Source organism: Dromiciops gliroides, chromosome 5, assembly GCF_019393635.1.
Source record: "Dromiciops gliroides isolate mDroGli1 chromosome 5, mDroGli1.pri, whole genome shotgun sequence".
NCBI lineage: Eukaryota > Metazoa > Chordata > Mammalia > Microbiotheria > Microbiotheriidae > Dromiciops > Dromiciops gliroides.
This window is the reverse complement of record NC_057865.1, coordinates 37,077,375-37,098,391: the sequence shown is the minus strand read 5'-3', so window position 1 is coordinate 37,098,391 and position 21,017 is coordinate 37,077,375. Positions and strand designations below refer to the sequence as shown.

At 38.8% G+C, this 21,017-nt stretch overlaps 1 protein-coding gene across 2 annotated transcripts; it reads right to left on the bottom strand.

Annotated features, from left to right (window-relative positions):
- Positions 1–2,425: 2,425 nt before the first annotated feature.
- DAZL (deleted in azoospermia like) lies at positions 2,426–20,744 on the bottom strand. 2 transcript variants are annotated; one of them, XM_043968635.1, is made up of 11 exons: positions 20,640–20,744; positions 17,635–17,781; positions 17,308–17,399; positions 13,347–13,398; positions 12,848–12,911; positions 12,606–12,745; positions 7,835–7,906; positions 6,946–6,996; positions 5,817–5,930; positions 4,669–4,767; positions 2,426–2,479 (listed from the first exon to the last, which is right to left on the bottom strand). In XM_043968635.1, exons 1-11 carry the CDS (start codon positions 20,640–20,642, stop codon positions 2,426–2,428), a joined length of 888 nt encoding a protein of 295 aa, XP_043824570.1. In that variant the 5' UTR covers positions 20,643–20,744. The 2 variants fall into 2 exon arrangements, with proteins under 2 accessions (XP_043824570.1, XP_043824569.1); XM_043968634.1 differs by lacking the exon at positions 20,640–20,744 and adding an exon at positions 17,877–17,915.
- Positions 20,745–21,017: the final 273 nt, after the last annotated feature.

Sequence of the window (21,017 nt, the reverse complement as noted above, 5' to 3'; positions counted from 1 at the left end):
TCTGATGGCAACCCAGAATCACAAGTACTATGAGGCACAACTCTTACTATACTACCAGTACCAGAAGCTCCTTCATAAACTTACTCCCTGCCTACATGCTTGTTCTCTAATAGATGGTGCTATTGACACGACATAAAGCTTATCATAGCACAAGCTACTATATTAAACCCGCACTTGGCATATATTTTTGGCCCAATTAAGGTTTTTTCTATGAAAAGGCACCTCTAATTTTATAATGAAAAGCAAATGAATAAGATTTCACTTAAACTGCCCTTTACAGCTACTAAATTGAATGCCCACATGCCTAAAAACATCCAAGAAATATGGTCCTCCAGCTAATTCTGTTGCTAATCATATAAAATCAAGTCCTTGTAATAAGTTACCAGCACTTTTGAAACTGGGCTTTATTTCTATTGGGCATTTTAATGCGAATTCAATGCCAGGCCCATGCTTTGAGAGCATATTTCTGTTTAAAACCATTATTCTTGTTTGCAGGAGTTTAGAACCCTTTACATTCCCGAGTCGATCTTTTCTGTACATGACTTCTTCAGAAGGCCAAAAAAGGTCATGGCTTCCCACCCTCCCTCCCCAGCTTCCCTCTTCCCTCCTTCCCATTCGCACACATTTGTACTTGAGGCTATGTTGAGACAACAGCCCTACAGAACTTAAGGACAACTTGGAATGACTGGGAGTCTTTTCCTAGAAAGATACAAGCAGTATTGAAGGAAAGGCAAAACTTGTATCTGAAGGTAAAAGACAATTTCAAATTTTCTTTAGATGATGGGGTTTCCCCATCCTTGCTAACTCAGGATGTGAATTATCAAAAACTCAAGCTTGTGTGCAAGACTGGAAGTCAAAGCCAATGGCAGCTGGATTCAGACAAGATGAAATTCGCCAGGAAATCTCTCTTCATGAAGGCTCTTGTTCCAAACTCATGGATGTGGGAGGCCAGACTACAGGGGCACATACTTCTACCATGTTGGCCTGTTACCTCACCACTAACTTTATAAGGCTTACTACTGATAGGCTGACTACTCAGACTGCTGACTCTTGGATTTCAAATAACTGGTCCTGGGATGAAATGTATCCAGGTGATTGCTACCCTTAGAGAAGACAGGACTTTATTTATTCAAACAATCTTGTCCATTTATTCAAACAGTCTTGTCCTCTTATCACCTATTCTAATCTATAGATTCCACTTAGGTTAGGCAGAGAAGCATCTGATTAACCCAAAGGTTGTATATGGATTTTAAATTCTTGAGTGCAGTACTCTGAAGTGTACTCATTGAACTACACCTCTGACGTGAGGTTTGTCAGTACCTAATATTTTCTATTTTGAACCTCTTGGGCTTATTTTACTTTTAAAAAAAGAAAATGCAAGTGGTTAACAAACAAAAATAAAATTTATTTGTTCCATGACAAATAACTAAAATTAGTTTTTTTTTTTATAAAAGCAATTCCTTTCAGATACTCTGATTAACCTTAAGTGACATAAAAAAAAGCTTCAGCATCCTTTTTAATGCCAATATTTTGCACAATTTAGATATAGCTATTGAGGTCTTAGCAGTAAAAAAAAGAAAGAAAAAGAAAAGAAAAGAAAAAGAAAAATGGAAGAAAAAGAAAAGTAACCCACTGAGAAGCTTATGTATCTAAGTAAGGTTTGGTTAATATCGGTTTTAAAAATTACATCCAGAATTTGAGTTACCCTAATTGTCATCCCAATCAATTATCTATAGTTGGACTCCAGATTACTTTGTAAGCAAAATTGAACTAATAAACATAACACCCAATGATTGGATTGTCTGTAGAGAATCTGCTATGTAATACTGGGTTTAGAATTGGAAATCTTCAATTAAGCTACAACTTTATATATTTGGTTCCACTGATTAAAAATGCAGTTTTAAAAAGTCTGCTTCTGTGGTAAATTTCTAGAATTAAATTATAAACACAAAGCATTGTATTGTAAATATCGTACTGCTGAAGAGGTATTTTTTGGAGATTAAATGCTAAGAACAGTCAAACTGTCAAAATTCTGACCTTTCAAAACACTAAGTTTCTATAAAGCAAAATTTTGAAAACCAACATTTGTCTTTAAAGTCTCAAAAACATTTCAGTACCAGTTGAAGCACGAACATGTACACTCTCAAGTTATACTTGTCCACTTCAACTGCTTTTCCCTTTCAACTGTGAACTCAACATAGAACCAATTACTAAGTGAATATCCAAAGTAGAATAGTTTCAATGCAAAATAAACATAACAAACTAAGAAAATTAACACAACTTGCACAGAAAGTCTTGCAATAAGTTGTCAAAAAATTCAGAATTAACTTTCCATAATAGTGGAAAACAGGAACTCTCTGTATCTTCGTAATATTCAAAAACCGTAACTACTGTCCACAACACTGGAAGCTTCAGCAGAGAGGATTCAAACGGATTTAAGCACAGCCCTACTTCTTCTAAAGTGATGTACTCTTTTGTCCTGGAAGAAATATACATATTCCATTTACTTCAGTGAAAAATTCCTATTATTGATATAACCTAAAAAAAAAGAACAAGATTATAAAGTGTACATTTGAGTAAGTTTAACATAAAATATTATTTATAAAACAACATATTCTAATAGAAGTAATTTAAGTCACAAGAGACTATAATATAATGTTCAGTTTTCTTTCAAGAACATATTTTCTTAGAAGGATTATAGTACTGTAAAGTACAAGTCCTGACATCTTTCAGTGCTAAGAATCTGGCCAATATGATTTATCTGTTCAGCTAAAAACAAAAAATTACACATCAAAACTTAGAAAGGACACTGAAATTAATAAGTAACCTTTTAGACAATCAACAGATGTACAATCAGAATTATTATTGGTATTAATATAATTATCTCTTTCTGCTGGTCAAAACTTCCTACCATTTAAAAATAGTATTAAAAAAAACCATTTAACAAAAGAACATCTGGCAGAAATCTTCCTCATATTCTTCTTAAAATCTTATTATGTTAAATAGATTGAAGTTATACTAAAGTCTAAAAAGCTTGATTTTTTCATTTCCTTGGATAGAGATCCAGAGAGTGATGGGGAAAATGAGAATATATGGAAATAATTTAAAAATCTGTTCTTTCCATGGGTAGAAAGAAGCTAGTACACTACATGTATTCTACCTTGAGACTCCTTATGTTTGCACTAATTTCTATTGATGACAGGATGCAAGATCCTAAGGAAGGGGAGAGACAGAGACCACTAGTAAATACAGTATTTTTGACATTTAACAAAGCTGACTCAACTATGTCTCTTTTCCTGAAAGAACTGTGCCAACTTTGTAGACCTTAAAATGCTCTATAAATAAATGTGAATGATACCCATATGAAGCTGGCAACAAACAAACAAACAACCCAGGTTATATTGTCAATAAGGTTTGTCTCCTAGATATCTGTTTTCTCAGGAGGAACTTCTAATACACTGAAGCAAATGCCTGGGCACCAGGAAGGCATACCCTAAAGGAAAACTTTACTTGAAAAACTTTCCCCTCTTTTAAATCTTTAAGGAGGCACAGAAGAACTACCTATTCATCCCTCCCTCCTCCTCCCCGCTCCCTCCCCTGTCAGTCTAGGAGGAAGTGAGCCATCTTGTACACCTTCAGACAGGGCTCCAGTCTGATAGAAACACCCAGAAAACTTGTATGAGCTACTGCTGGAAAACAATAAAAGTAAACAGCCCACTGTTACATGGTACTTCCTTCCCAGCTCTATGAGGCAGTGCCATTTTCACAGATGAGAAAGCTTCAGCAGAAGGGCAATCACCTGCTAACATCCTACAAAACTGGTATGCAACATGGCCTCTACACCACGTCAAACCTAGCTTTTATTAAGTAATATTCTTACTCCCCAGGAAGATGATCCCAGTTTAGCCCTGCTAGGGCTGGCTGCTCTCTCGTGAGCCATGGCCTCTTTAGAACTATAGGAACTTTGGGGGATTGAGGGAGTCCATCATTGGAATGTGAAATATCTCCCAGGAGGGGGAAAGAGAAGTAAAGAGAGATTCAGGCTCTGTGGGCATGGTAGGTAGGAGCTATCCATCACGCAGTACTCCCTTGTCCCTGCATGTAGTCAGGGAAGAAAGATCTTCCTCTACAATAATTGCACCAAGTGAATCTCATTATCAGTGCTGTCACATTCATCAATTCCCTGAAAAGAGGAGATCTGGGAGGTTCAACAGAAAGGCTAAGTGATTTGTCTAGTCTCATAAAGTAAGTTAGGAGAAGAGACAAAACTTTAAGTCAGGCCTGGGCCTCAAATTGAAACTTCCATGCTTTGATGACTGAATCAAATTCTATTTTTTTCTCTAATCAGCTTTCACTTTATTCCAAAAGAACTACTGGGCTTTGTCCCTAACTAATCCATTCCTAGCCACCATATTCTATATTGTAGCTAATGATCTTTTTTGACTCACTTCCTCCAAGAAGGCTTCTAAATATAATCTATCACTGTAGGCTTCTTCCCTAAGGACAAACTAGGTATCAATTTTAAATAGCACGCTGCTGGGCCTAACTCTCACTGTGATTTATTTCTTTATACGTGGGAGCCAACAGTTTGATCAAGTGGTCCCAGTAGCCAGAATATGAATAATAAAAAGGAATTATTTTAAAACTTTAAAACTTCTCATTCCATACCTTGAAGTAGTCATCTTGTGTGACAAGAGCATTTCTCAGTCTTGTCTCTGGATTAAACAAACAGGATACCACTGTCTGTATGCTTCGGTCCACAGATTTCTGAAACACAGAGCTTGTTAGTAGTATATGCCTAAAGGCCACATATACCTTTCTTTTACTCAATATTAAAAAGATCATTTTAACGTTTAATCAAAAGAAGCTGTTCCTTCCATTCTAAGACTTCTAACAGTCACAAGTACTAACAAAAGTCACTAAATTCTATTGATAAACGTTTTTGCCCATGACTTTTTCTTAAATTTTCTTAATAAAAGCAATAAAGAGCAACCCCAGTTTTTCCAGGAAAATATGATATTATAGAGCTCAATACTTTTTTAGTCTCAAGTGTTATAAAAACATTAAAAACTTAAGAAAATAAAATTCCATAAGCAAGATAGTTTAAAGGTTTTTTTTTTTGTTAAGTAAATTGTAATCATGAAATTGAATCAGTTTTATATGCTCTAAAGAATGACAGAAAGTGGCAAGTTAGCATCTGGCTGGATAAATACTAAATATTGGTCAGAGAAGAAGATATAAATTAATAGTGACCCTGAAGCAAAATTTTTGAAGCCACCAACTTATTTTCTTCTGACAAATGATTATGTGCTTAATAAATGTTGGTTAATTAAGACTGACTGTGGGAATGGAGGGAGGAGAGAGGTGGTGCTTTAGACCTATAATTTAACTGGTTTAAGAATTCCCAAGTCTGGAATCAATTGTGTGTAATTTATTATCCTAAGAGAGCTACCTGGGGAATGTGAGAGATTAAGTGATTTGCCTGTGGTTACAAATTTAGCTAAATGTCAAAGGTAGAACCTGAACCCAGGTCTTCCTGACTCCAAGATCAGATGTTCATCTATTAACTCATTCTGCCTCTTAACACTATGATGATCATTATAGATCAAAGGATGACAATTTAAAGATAAAAAAAGGTTCATATTGAAATCTTGGGACTTCCAAACTCATATGCTAATGTATGTGATTAGAGTTCATCCCTATGACCAGAAATTTGGGTGAAGTTACCAATTTCACACAGTACTATTATTGGATTTTGGTGACTATCAGAATGCAAACAGAGATGACTATTATCCAGGCTGAAATCACCCCCTTGCCTTTTGCTGGCCATTCCCGGAGGACTGTGTGACCTCATGGACAGAGCACTCTGTCTGCAGGACTTCAGCTCCTGGGTCCACTTCACTGCAGTGATAATTCACAGCTGTATAAGCCTACATTTAAAATATAATAGTCAGAGGTGCTAAAAGATAGATCTAATATCTTCTCTTCCAAAGTAAGTGCTGATGCTATAATTTAGAAGGCAGACTTCACAAAGTTACTGAATCCCAATCCCTTTTATTCTGTTTCACAACGTTTATTTTAAGCAAAGTAAAATCATCTTACAGGAGAAAAAAGAATCTTCCAGCTCAGAAAACCAGCCAGAATAAGGAACACTGTGTTGGAAAAATCTATTTAAAAGTCTGTCTAATTAACCAAGTGACTAGGACCTAAAGCCAATGTGCCCATTTATTGTACACATAATTTAAGTAATACCCATATGCACACGTGTGCTTATGGACCAGCACCATGATTTCATAGACATAGAGACCATGGACAGAAGCCCCTTTTCTACAATGTTCATTCTTAGCTGTTTGGAGGCACTGAGAAGCCAACAATTTGCTCATGGTCAAAGTAGCCAACATAGGTGAGGGGCAATACTTGGATCCAAGTCTTTCCTGACCCCAAATCCAGCTCTGTATCCACTGCTCCTTGTTGTATCTGTACTCCAGAGAGAATAACATGTAACTTCCCATTGCAGGCAGTATCTGACCCTTCTAAAGCCTAACTCCTCTAGATGCAAAGTCTACCACAACGCTACATACTTTCCGTGTGCCTTCAAATTCAAATTTCATTGAAATTTTCCCATTACTTTTCTTTTACTTGAGGCAAAAAAAATGAGGAGGAGGAGGGACAAAAAAAATCATAATTTTGAATCCTCCATTTAGATTGTAAACTCAACAAGTAATCTGAAACAATGACTGTGTGCAAAACACTAGATGCTATTTGGGAATACAAAAGAAAGTGGTGACTTAATTCCTCCCATAGAGTGGTTTACAAATTTAGTTAAAAAGAATTAATAAAACCCGTTATACATGACACAGAATGCCAGTCAACAGAGATAACTAAACAATGTTCTATGAAACACTAAAAAAATTAGGAAGTTTATATTTTGTCAATTCCCCTTACCGGAGGTATTACATAACTCCTTTGTTCCCCAGCAGGCCACTGTGGAGGTACCTTAAAGAAAAATAAACATTGATTTTATTACTATTTCTTAAAGTGTCTAATAACTTAAATATGGTTAATTATTTGTTGTGTTTATTCAAGAGGAAAATAAAAGAAAGTCCATACAATTGTGTTTCTGTTAAATTCACTCAAATTTTCCTCTACTTTTTTGGAGTCTGGTTTCAAGTAGACATGTGTATGGCATCTTTTTCTGAATTTTTCCCTCTAGATGTGGTTAGTATCTGACAAATATTTGAAGAAATTATTCGAAAATTAGGGATAGCTGACCTAGCTGAACTTTAGTACTAAATAGGAATTAGGTAATCAGTTTTTTTCCTACCTCTTCTCATGGAAAAAAACAACAAACCCATATAGGTCAAGTATGCTGTGCTAGATTACGTAACTAAGTACAGGTGGGAAGTTTTTGTGAAAGCAGAGAACTCTTCTTACAAGACTAGGAAGAACTCAACATATTTTCCAACATACAGAAAGTTGGTAAGGGCAGCCAAATTTCAGAACAGAAAAAAGAACATCCCTCAAACTTCAACTACCAAAAGCACCATATTCCATTCCTGTCTTTGCAACATTTCCCTTGTTAAAAGGGCAAACTATTTGGGAAAAATAAGAATCAAGTAAAACATCCCAACATCAAAAGAATATAGTTATACTTTTAAAAAGTTACCTGATAGGGGGCAGCTAGGTGCCGCAGTGGATAAAGCACCGGCCCTGGATTCAGGAGTACCTGAGTTCAAATCCAGCCTCAGACACTTGACACTTACTAGCTTGTGACCCTGGGCAAGTCACTTAACCCCCATTGCCCCGCAAAAAAAAAAAAAAAAAAAAAAGTTACCTGATAGTTATATATAGGCAGCTGATATCCAGTGATGAGTTGGACGGGTGAATTGGGGTAAGGAGGATATGCCTGAAAATGAAATGTCGTTAATTTTTTCTATGACAATGTACAATTTTAAAGTTTTAATAAGAGGAACATTTCTAAATTAAAGGAACATATGACTTTAAGAAATCTAAGTTCATAGAATTGTAATACATACAAATATGCAAAAATTACAACTCAGTAAACCTGACTCTATGTGGAGGGAAAATGTTTTCTGATGCATGTTTTCATTATCAAATGTTAGTTATTTTCTAGGGAAAAAAAGAAAAAAGCTTTTGAGTGAAGTGGCTGACGTCTAATAGCCAAAGTGGAAGAATTTCCAATGTCTGGTGACATCCTTAAATGCATTCTAAGGAGTGGGGAGCAAAACTTTAGGACAGACCTCAATTCAGTAGCACGCCCACCCTACATCTCTCTAATGATATCCTTTATGCTGCACACTTTTCTCATCCAATTCTTGCAACTTTTTCAACCCTACATCAAATCTCTGATGAGCAGCAACTTTAATTCTTCAAAGAAATACACAAATGGCTGCCTGACAGACATTAAGAATTACACTATTTAAAAAGACAAGCCTTTGTTTCAGGGAAAGGTGTCATGGCACCCTACAATACAATTTCCCAAAGATAATACAGTTTATTCCTTTTGCCCAATTCTGGGCTTATTTCATTAATATATCTGCATTATCTGTCCAAGATATAGGTACTAACGGATCAACTTTATGAGCTATCCATACAAATGCCTCTCATAGTAGAAAAAGTAGAAATTCTTCACTTGTTTTTTTTTTCCTGTGTGACTAGTTAGATCAATCTTGAACAGCTACAGATCTCATTCAAGTAACTTTCCAGAGCTTGAAACGGACAACACAAAATGCAAGATCATCCACAGCATCACCTCTAGGGAATACGTCTTCTGTTGGGATCCTACACAGGACATTCTCCACATCACTGACTCAAATACCATAGGCAACTATGTCTCCCTGCTTTATACTGCACTTGATGTTAATAAACAGGTAAGACAAAATCACCACTGTCATATACGCGTTGGACAATTTCTTATATGTATGTATACACGCACACATATATAAGATGTCCTTTTGGAGAAAAGCATGGTGGTTCTACTCTCTCAAATCAAATGTTTCCCTAGTCAATAAATATGCATGGTGAGATCTTTTATTTTCTACGCCTTTCACTCAAATCTGACTTTAAAAATTGAAGTTTGCTATGTAATATCATTTATGGAAAGCTGCCTGTTCTTCTCATACCTTCCTTTCATCAAGGATGCTCTCAAAGAGTGCATAAATTTTTCTCATGAAAACTTTGGAGATGAAGTATTCATTTGGGTTGGTAGTTATTATTCTCTTGGCCACTTTAAAAAAAAGTAATAGGGTCTGAGATTCACCGCCCCCTGCAAGCCTTTGGTAATTTCCCTTTTAAGATGCTTCAATGAACTCAAAATTATGGTGTCTTCAGCAGGCTTCTCTGTGCATACTTCGTCTATTCCATCTCTCCTCCTGATGTTTTCTTTCATGCTATTTTTCTTAATGCAAAACACAACCAGCCTGAGGTTAAAGTCTAAATGTGGTGCCTCCAGCCAACTGAGAGTTCTTTGTTACATAAATGATTATAGATCTTTCTTTTCCACTTTTATCTGCTTCTTGTTCTCCCCATTCCACCTTTATATGCTATTGGGTTGATGTTGCTTAATTGTATTTCTCAACAAACTTCCCACAAAGTTGTTTTTGCCTCCACTGCCACTTGGTGTTAGAGTCAGCATCGTGTATAATCTTCCACCATCTTGTCCCATGTAAAATCTAGCAAACTAGTCTTTATTCTGACGGTGTATATTGCCTTTTACTTTTATTTCTCTCCTTGGTAGAGCAGAGGTATCAAGTGTTTGCTGCCAGCAGCCACTGTTCTACTGTGATTAAGCATCCTTAGTTCAAAGTATGTCAGTGTCTGTCCTTTCATCTCTTCCTCATCTTCTAGCATGGGCAGCTTCTTTCAACAGAACAGGATCAAAGTGTCATTTGGATGCAAAAATGATCTTTTTACCTTTATTCTTCCTTTGACACGGGTGTTGACATGGTCTAACAAGTCAGCAGTATGATGATATATGTATAGATCAGAAAATGTTTGCTGTGTTGATAACCAGTCATCTCCTATCTGTCTCATGCCTCATCTTTATTCTCATAGTACTCAGGATTGATTGCAGGCAAAAGCCTAAAACCCATTCCATTCCTCCCTCACTTCTTATTTCTGAACCATGTTTTCCAATGTATTTTTTGCCATCTTTGTATTGATATCATTGAGCTTTTAAAGTATGCTGATTTCATCGGAAGGGTCTTAACAAGGTGACTGTGGAATGTGTAACTAACTCTTCAATCTCTGCAACAGTTAGCATATAATCTGAAATTATTTGTATGATGGTCTTTGAAATGCTTATCTTAAGCACTGCAGTGCAAGATGATCAAACACCTCTTGGAATGACGTTATTTTCTTCCTACTCTTTGGCCACATGTTAAGCCAACACTGCCAACTCCTTTATGTGTCTCCCCAAGGAAAGCCTTGGAGCTCCTTCCCTTAAAGACAACTTCATTTTGCCTTATGGTTTTATTAATATGGAGAACATCATGTTTGATTAAGATTCAATTATTCTAAGGAGCCACTTTGTCACTGGACAAAGGTCATGCATTTACAAGGTAAACAGCAAAGAATGTGTATAGACAACCTAAAAGCTGTCTGGTTCTTAGCATCCAGCAGACGCCTTACCACCACTATTATCATCACTGCAGAAAGCTATACCGTGACTTGGCTAAAGGTGCTGTGGCTTAGTCATCAAAAGTGGGCAACTACTCAGAGAGGAGCCTCTTTGTACTTTGCTAGGCTAGCCAGTCCCTGGGAAAACAGTCTGTTGCCAAGAGTATGATTCAAAACTGTTGCAGCATGACAGAATTCACCAGAGCTCATTTCCCAATGACACTGCCTTCAAGAACCCAGAGTCCCAGGAAGGCATCAGAATAGTACTTTGTGGAGGTTCCTCTCTGTATAAGAGTCTTAATGAAGGTTTCTTTATTATAACAAATGGCATACACAAATCACACCAGAATGAGCCGGCACCCTCTCCCAAAATGCTGAAGACTGCAGAAAGGACCTTTAAGCTATAGTCAAAGTATAGAAAGCAACAGGGACCGAACAGGACTGCTTGAATAAGATGCTGTTATGTTGACAGAGAACAGAAGAGCTGCTCAATTCAGATTTTGCTTTCATTGTATTCGGCAAGAAGAATAGTCTTTATAATGACAAACTTTGGATAGATGTTGGAGAGGGCAACTGAAGGTCAAGATATGAGAAGGGCTCTAGCAACTTTTTGAATATTTTCAAATTTTGGAGCCCAGATAAAATAATAATCTAGAGTATAGAAATACCTCATAGAAGTGATCCCTAGAAATAGTCTTTGAAAAAACACCAGAAAAGGTTAAGAGCCCCAGAGGACAAGTAACAAAAACTTTATTCCACTTTTAAAAATACCCCCCCACACACACCTAAATTCAATTCTCAATTAAATTCTAGAATGAGCTATTAAGTTGATACCTGTGAACATTTAGAAAGGAATACGGATCCACTAAAAACCAACTGGTTTAATTTAACTAACCTCATTTCTTTCTTTAATAGGGCTCATTAGAAGAGCAGATTGGAAAAACACCAAGTCACATGACCTATGTCTTAACTTCAGTAACATTTTTGACAAGCCTCTCTGTAATTTCCTGAGATACTGAAATGTGGATTAGATGAGTGTACAGGTCAAGTAGATTCACAATTGAAGGAAACATTGTACTCAAGATTTCTATATGCCTTCTAACATTTTTAATCAGCAAATTGATTAAAGATATAAAAGACAAATCAAATTTGTAAATGTTACAAGTTGGAGGAAGAACATATTAGATGAAAAAAATAAAAATTCAGTAAGACTTCAACAAGTTGTTAGTAAGTAGGGCAAAAACCAGATGACTTAAAATATCAAATGCAGGACTTTACATTTAATTCTATTCATATGAGTATGAAACAGAGATTCTTGGCTTAGAAGCAATAAAGCTAAAAAATACTCGAGTCATTTCACTAACTGTAAAGCTCAGAGGTGCAACATGATCGCTAAGAATAAAAACTAATGAAGCCTTAGGTTTTATTAATATAGGACCATATTCCAATAAAGGGAAGCAATAATATCACTGTGATCTGAATGGTCAGGCTCTAAATGAAGTAGAAATAAATTTTAGGAACTATGTATTTTATGGTGACTGACAAATATGGACATGGCCAAAGGAAAGCAATAAACAAAGGACCTGGAAATATTTCACTTGAAGACAAGACCACAAGAAGACACAATAGTTGTTTTAAAATATTTAATGGGCTGTTATGTCAAAATAGTAAAAGAAAATGTGACCCCAGAAATCCAATGGGTAGTTGCCCAAGGGAAGCAGACTTCAGCAAACTGTAACAATAAGAGGTCTCCAAAAAGGGAATAGACTTCCTTGTGAGGTATTGAGTTCATTATCACTGGAAGTGCTCAAGCAAAAGCTAGCTAACCTTTTATCAGGGACATTACAAAGGATATTGCTAAATTAGGTAGCAAGATGATCCCTAAGGTTTCCAGATTGATTCCATGATTTTGGATTATAGGAATACATGAAGAAACTGAAAAATTAAAGAGCTCAGATAACTTTTACCTGGACATACTGAGTGATGGGGTTCATCATAGCTGGAGGCTGCATATATGTCTCTGTGTTTGGATTACTCCAGACACTATGAAACTGTGGTGCAGGTGGAGGGTTAAAAACCAAAGGACGTGGCTGCACGTGATAGGCACCTTTAAAAGAAAAAAAAAGGGTAAAATAATATTAACATTTGAAAAAACTGTAGTTTTAACAACCAAAAAACTCTTCCCAAACCCTTCTATCTATGTACTCACATAAATTTTGTTTCCTGATTGCCGGTCCCAGTTTCAACTTTTTACCATGGAAATTTATCTGTGACTGGAGGGAAAAAAAAATCATTTTCCCAGTGTCTCTCCTAAAGATGACCGTCAGAGTTTACTGTAGGGAGCTGTGGGAAGACCTGTATAAACTACTCTGCCTCAATAGTAACTAATGCTTACTGAATAGCCAAATGCAAGAGGGTCATCTAAATTAGGCTCTAAATTAATGCTCTCATTTCATTCAGTCTTTTCCTTTCCCAAACAGAGTATACCTACAAATAATTCTTGAATTAGATCCACCCCATCTCTGAAACTGGGGAACCAACCTACAGAGAAATATTTAAGAATTCAGGCAAGTTAGTAAGAGGTTTAAACTATAAAATGGGAAGTAACTGTATCTTTGTGTTTACAAATATATATAAATATTTCAAAGGAATCAAAATACCATTACCACAAAAAGCCAAAAAATAAAAATTTTTAAAAGATTACTTACTTCTACTATTTTCTGCACATCCACATCATTATAAAACGAAACAAATCCATAGCTAGAAAGGCAGATTAAAAGTGATTAATAGGATATGTTATTACTATTCAAGCAATTATAATTTCAGGAACTTTTCCCCTCAGGTCTTATGAAATCATTGTATCTGACAGAAATGAAGATGTAACTTTTGGGAAGAATTCTTGGTTCTGAAGACCTTCACTCCTCTTGGACAGTCTTTCTATTACACTTATACTTCTCTATTTTCCATAGTCCATAATTAATAATTTAGGTGTCTAGGAAATATCTATGCATTGACGGTAACCTCATTTTAAGACTCCTAGCTCCCTCTAAAAGAGATCTTTCCTAATTCCCCAACGTTCATATCCCATCATAACTTTGTATATCTTATATTTATTTACTTATCTGTGTATATTTTACGTCTAACTTCACACCCCAGTAAAATAGAAGCTCTTTGGTTTAATTACCAGTACCCAAATATTAAGTAGGCTCTTTAAAAATGTTAAATCTCTATTTAATGCTTTGCTCTATTTAAACCCAAACTTCCACCTCCCCACCATGACACCACCACTGCCACAACCACTATCACTACTTGCTATACACAATATTGTTTCTCATCATCAGCTTGAAACCAGGAATGTTTAAAATATTAAGGGTACTGGGGCAGCTAGGTGGCGTGGTGGATAAAGCATCGGCCCTGGATTTAGGAGTACCTGAGTTCAAATCCAGCCCCAGACACTTGACACTTACTAGCTGTGTGACCCTGGGCAAGTCACTTAACCCCCATTGCCCCCACACAAAAAATATCGAGGGCATTTATAAATGTTAAATTTTTTAAAACTTTCCAATAAGCAGTAGAACTTCCTAACAAGTGACTAATTATACCTAAGTCTCACTAGACTGTTGTAGGACCAGCTTTAAGGTCAAAATGCCTTATAATAAGGTTTGATACGATGATAACCAAGTCCCTTTGGAAAGAGTACAAGATGAATTAATCTTAAACCAAATTTTTCTCTATAGTGAGTTGCATAGAAAATTCCAGTATACTAAGCCAATCACATAAATTCCTTAATGAATCATTATTAATGAAAATAAACTGGGGGCAGCTAAATGTTGCAGTGGATAAAGCACTGGCCCTGGATTCAGGAGGACCTGAGTTCAAATCTGGTCTCAGACACTTGACACTTACTAGCTGTGTGATCCTCGGCATGTCACTTAACTCTCATTGCCCTGCCCCTCTCCCCCAAAAGAAAAAGAAACTACTAAAATACAACTTTAAAAAAAATCAATATAGCCAAAACTGTATAGTCCCTTTTTATTTAGTGAACTGATCTTTCTACTTATGAGAGTACTGGTAATATTCCTGATAGGCTCACTTATTTACAAAGCCCATATTCACTGGATGAGATCTTCTCAATATTTCATGTCCAGGAGTTCTTAACCTTTTTTGTGTCATGAATCCCCTTGGTAGTCTGGTGAAGTCTGAGGACCCCCTTCTTAGAATGTTTTAAAACGCATAGAAATAAGATATATAGGATTACAAAGGAAACAGATTAAATTGCAACATAGTTAACAAAATATTTTTTTCAAGTTGAAAGAACCAGATTAAGAAACCCCTGATCTGTGGGGGCAGCTAGGTGTCGCAGCGGATAAAGCATCGGCCCTGGATTCAGGAGGACCTGAGTTCAAATCTGGCTTCAGACACTTGAGACTTACTATCTGTGTGACCCTGGCCAAGTCATACTTAACCCTCATTGCCCCACCAAAAAAAGAAAGAAAGAAACCCCTGATCTTGGAGCAGCTAGGTGGCATAGTAGATAGAGCACTGGCCCTGGATTCAGGAGGACCTGAGTTCAAATCTGACCTCAGACACTTAACACTTACTAGCTGTGTGACCCTGGGCAAGTCACTTAAACCCAATTGCCAACAAACAAACCAAAACAAAAAAGAAATCCCTGATCTTACGGGAAGGATACAAACTACTATACCTGGACTTTGGCAGGGCATTTGGAAAAGTCTTTCATGATCATCTTTATGGATAAGATTAAGAAATATCGGTTTGACTAACAGTACAATTAGGTGAATTAGAAACTGGTTCTATGATCAGTCCCACAGCTAACGAGATTCTCCTCATTATGTAGATGAAAAACCAAGGCCCAGAGCAGTTAAATTACTTGGCCACTGTCATTACATAGTACAAGTAAGCAGAACCTAGAGCTGGGATTTTCACACATATAACACTGGTGGGGGGGAAGTGCTATTAGCTTATGTTTATTATATTTATGCACACCAAATTCTGTTCTTTACCCACTCAATCTCAGTTAAGACTCAAAACTACTCTGGTTACAATATTTCTCCCCAAAAACCTTCTATGTAAAGGCAATTTTTTTATAGTAAAGGGATGAAATACAAGGGACAAGAGATGCTGCTAGAAGCCTCCTCTACTTCTGACTGAGGTCTGAGTCAAAAGAAATTTCGGACACTTCATCCGTAAGAAGCTAAAGAATGTATTAAGATAAGGCAAGATGAGAAACAGATTCCTTCAATCTATCAAGGGTGATACATCTAAGGACCTGAATAATCGTGTGACTTAATGAAATTCGATTAAAATTTGTTTGGAAAATTCTCCTCAAATGGCACAAATATTTGGAAATAATGCTAAGAATAGGTAAAAAGGGATGTTTTAAAACATATTGTAAATGATTTTGGCTTGATTGTAAATTTCCACAACTTGCTTATAAAAACCTATTTAAAATGTAAAACAATGAAAATTTTAGGTGATTGTTACTTGGAAAAACATTTTGTGATGACCTTTATGTGTTCAACTGACAACACGATTAGGTCAGTTTGAAAGTTTGAATAATCAGCCCCCCTAAACTCAGTGGTTATTGCACTGATGTCAACCTGGAAAGGGGATAGACAGATTTGGACAGATCATCGCCATTTTACAGAAACCAAGTTTAAAAAAAGGAATCTCATCAAACAAAATCGTTTTCTAATCGAAGCGCCAATGACGTATTTCCAAAGTCTGCATTACTATTTGGAATAATTTGTGATGTTCATAAGTCTCTGTTCAAATAACCTTGTGTACTATATTTTGGTCACAAGTACAGAATCGAGAAATTCAGTTCTGAAAAATTGCAAAAGTATCTTGTAATTTCAAAAGAAGCACTTTTCATACCAACTTCCTCTTGAGGTAGACACCTTCAAATGGAACCATTAAGAGCTATTTAAGTGAAAGAAACATGCAACAAAAGAATGAAGGAATGGAAATTCAAATCACTCTGCCAACTTACCGGGCATAAGGCAAGTTACACAAAAAGAGGAGAGTCTGGTTTACTTAAGAGTTTGGAAAAGGAAACAGTAGTTATTATTAATCTGTTCAAATGTATTTTCCCTACAAAACACAGGCTAGTGGAAAGCCTTTAAAAATACCTGTATCAAGTCACAAAGTATTTCAAGATATTTGGGGTTTGTTTTCCTCAACTGTCAACTATGTTTTTGTCTTAAAGTCATGTAAAGGGTTATGGTAGAATTTAATGCATCGTGGCACATAGGAAGAAGAAAACACAATGAATGATTAATTAAAGGGAAAATACAACATTTAAGCTTGAAATAGAAGGCATTTATGACCGGATATCAAGAAACTAAGCTACTTCAGCTATAACATTGGCAAGGGTCAGGCCTTTGCATCTAAATACATTCTTTAAAAAGTAACAAAGCAATGAATTAGTAGTTCAATTTCATTCATACAGCTATAAAGGTACCAATTTTATGATTTGTTCTCTAGTGATTTCACTAAACATCCAGATTACTTTCACTGAACAGATATCAAACATCTTACCCATTGACACAGCTATAGAGGTAACAAATTTTAAAGATTTACTTTTCTAGTGATTTCAGCAATATCCATATACTTTCACTGAATCAATGTGAAACACATCTTACTCACCCTTTGGACACACCAGTTCGATCAGTGATTATCTTCACTTCTTTCACCGAACCATATCTAGCAAAGAAGCTTCTAATTTCTGTTTCATCCATCTATGAAAAAGAATTTAGCTTCAAAAATAAAAATTCTATACCCCCAATTCCCCATTTAAGTATAAAAACCACAAGTCCTTCCCTCATTAATCCAAAACTGCACAAAGCTTTGTCTCAAGGGTTTTCTGACTCAGTCAAACAGAGAACCAAATCCAGGTTTACATGAAGTTTATACAAGGAATAAACCCCACAAGGCCCCAATTCTATTAATGACTTAGAATCTTGAATACCATACCCTAACATCAATTCCACCAACAAAGACTGTATTTGGCATGATTTTGCCTTCTGGTAAAACATATCCTTGGCTGGCCGTGGCTGATGATGATTGGGTGCTGGCTTCTCTTGAGATGGTTGAGTTTGGGGTCTCAGGATTTGCAGCAGACTGCAATTTGGGAAAAAAAAAATACAAGAAAGCACATATATAATAACTGACCACAAAAGAAAAAATGTTCAAAGTGAAATAAAATTCTAACTTACATTCAAAAACCCAAATGTTTTAATGTAAATAGCTTCCATTTCTAAATGATCCAATCATAAGACTATTGTGGTTAAACAAATTAATTTTAAGCCCAGGACTCAAAAGGAATCATTCCATGGGCAAATATGAATTTTAATAAATAATGTAAAAATGATCCACAGCAGGACTAAGATTTTTTTTCAGGCTGCTATTACTTACTGCCATCCCATACATACAAATGATAGTATTTTTTTAAAATATGAAAACTTTTAAGAACTGGTAAAAAAAATCAGAAAGACTAATTTTTTTTAAAGTATGTGTAACGCAAAAAGAGGTTATTATTTAAAAAGACTTTCTGTTCTACTTCACTTAACGAGATTTTTGTTTCAATAAGGTCATAAAATAGATATGCCAAGTCCTAAAACATATCAAGCTGTGCCTAAAGGAAACCAGGCATCAGGGCATAAAAGCCTCTCCTTCCTATTTACCAAAATTACCATGGTACTTGAAAATATAACTCTTCCCTTTGTGTGCTAGCTATGTTTTGGTACTAGATGGCAGAATCATTATTACCTCACACAGGCCCAGGCTCTGCTATGGAGGGGGAGCTCATGAACCTCTTCCCTATTATGATATGTCAGCTGTCTTTGGCTGGCACTTTTTTCTTCCTAAAAAAGCTACAAATAAGTTCTACTGATAATCCTTAATTTTTTCATCCTTACAATCTTTAAAGTGATAGGAAGAAGAAATGTTATCTCTACTTTCCAAAAAGGGGAAAGGAAAATGAGATATCGAAAAGAAACCAAGCCAGTGGCAGAGCTGAGACTCAAAAGAACAATGTATATTACAAAGTGTCCTTCCCAAACTACATAAGGATAATAAAAAAATTGGTTAGGCATGGAATTTAATTTTTAATGTTTTATTTTTCTCCTTATATAGTAAAAACTTGCTTGTAAAAAGTATTACAAAGGAATTTCAGGGCCAACAACTCAAACATAGCACTAATTTCACTAATTTATCTTTTGGGAGAATAAATTCACTCTATTCAGCTTGACTTCCATGAAAGGTACATCTCAACAATTATCAAGTGCCTTATATGTAAATCACTTTAAATGATAGGGATGAGGCTTATGCCCCTGGCTATTAAAGAATGGAGACTGAATTTTTTTAAAAAATGGCCTATGTCATGACAACAAAATATTAAGTAGAACATTCCAGTCCGTGAAATTTCAAGGTACCAAGAAGGAGGATTTCTTCTTTTTATTAAAACTAACAGCATGGAAACATCTGACTTGGTACAATGGCACACTAGGCCGAGAGAGCACCGAAGTTGTAGCGCCTGATTTGAATACAGGTGAAGGTGGCCGGCCTTCTCCTGCATGACTATTAGTGGGCAGGAACTGAGCTGGGAAATGTGGGAAAGAAACAGAAAGGAGTGAAACTGGACCAATTGGGCCTCCGGGTTTTCCCTGGGTTTCCCGGCAGGATTAACTTTTCTGTGTGCCTTCTTTTTAATTTGAAATCGAAGTCTCAGGTGACAGACTTTTTAAAGCAGCAGGAAGATTTCCCTTCACCGCAGGCAACCTCAAAGTGCTGCTAGCGGGGAGGGCTCGGCGGGGGCCCTCCAGGACAGGGGCTATTCTATTGTCTGGAGCGGGGCCCCGGCTCGCTCTAACTCTTCTTCGGGCGGCCCGTCAGTGAGCCCGCTGCCCGGGACTCCCGAGCTCATAAAGCGAGACCTTTGCTCCAGGTGTCGAAGATTCTTTTTCACCAGCTCCAAACCCTCTCCCCGCGGGCAACGACCTCGGGGCCGCCCGGCCTTGCCCCCCCTTCCCCGGGGCCTCCGCCCCCGCAGGCCGCCTCTCGGCCGGCAGGGGGCGCCCCAAGCTAACAAAGCGCCGTCAGCCGCCCGGAGCGGAGGCGGCGCGCGCACGCGCAGACACATGCGCACGAGGCGCGCGCCCCCGCGGGTTTAGGCATCCTGACGACTGCCATGTGGCGGGGCGGGGCTCGGTTAAAGGCGGGAGCGGGCGTGACGGGCACGAGGACGAGCCTCACTGTGGCCGGGGCCGGGCCCAGGACTTTAGGGAAAACCGCCTTTGGTGCCCCCTCCCCCGTCACAACCTCCCCCGGCTCGCGTAAGCGCGTAAAACACAATAACACAATGGGGGCGGGGAGGGGGGGTCACAGGGGCCCTTCCCTCACCTGCGGGCGGTGCAAGCTCCCAGCCGCTTCAAGGGGGGGGGGGATTATTAGGTCATGAGATCACTGAGTGAAGGGGGGGTCAATTTGCTTTGGGAAAGGGGTTGGGCGGCTCCCCCCCCATATTTAGCGTCGAAACCCCAGGCTTTCCTACCACAATAAAGTCCTCTAGCCTAAGGGGCACCCGCAAACACCCCTCCCCAACCCAGGGGTCCTTTTTGGGGACGCCCCCTCTTCGAGGCCGGGGCGCCCCGAGCCCAAATTCAAACGTTCTCCAGGCCTCGCAGACCCCTCCTCCCCCCTCCCCCGCCTTTCTCTTTTCCTCGAGGTGGGGAAGGTGGGGGAGGGGAGGCGGAGATCGCCACAGATTCGGCGGGGAGGGGGGAGCCCCGCGCCCCCTCTAGGAGAGGGGAGCCCGGGGAAGGCCGCCCCACATGGCCCGGTCAGCGTGGCCGCCAGCGCCCAAAGCGGGCCGGCCGCGGGCCCGTGGTGCCGGGCGCAGGCCTCGGGCGTCAGCCTCGTCCGGGCGAGGCGGCCCCGCGCCCTCCTCCCCTCAGCGGCCCGGGCTCGGCCTCACTCACCATGGTCTCGACCTGCGATGGCAGCGGCGGCTCCTCCCGCGACGATTAAAGCCCCCGACGGCGGGGTCGGGGTCGGCTCGGCGAGATTAAAGCCCAGCCCGGTCCAGTCCGGCCCGGCCCGCAGCGCCCCTCGCTCGCGCTCCCTTCCCGGCCTGCCCTCCAAGAACCCGCCGAGGCTCCGGTCGGGCGACGGCGCGGCCCGACCCTCGCCCGGGCTGGCCCCTGCCCTGCCCCGCCCCCGCTGCGCTGCTCCGCGGCCCCCGCCCCGCGCTGCCCCCTCGCTGCCCCCAAGGCCCGGCCCGCTCCGCGCCCCGTCCGCCGCTGCGGCTCCGCCGGCACAGGCTGCCACCGCGCTCTGCACAGGGCGCCGCCGCCGCC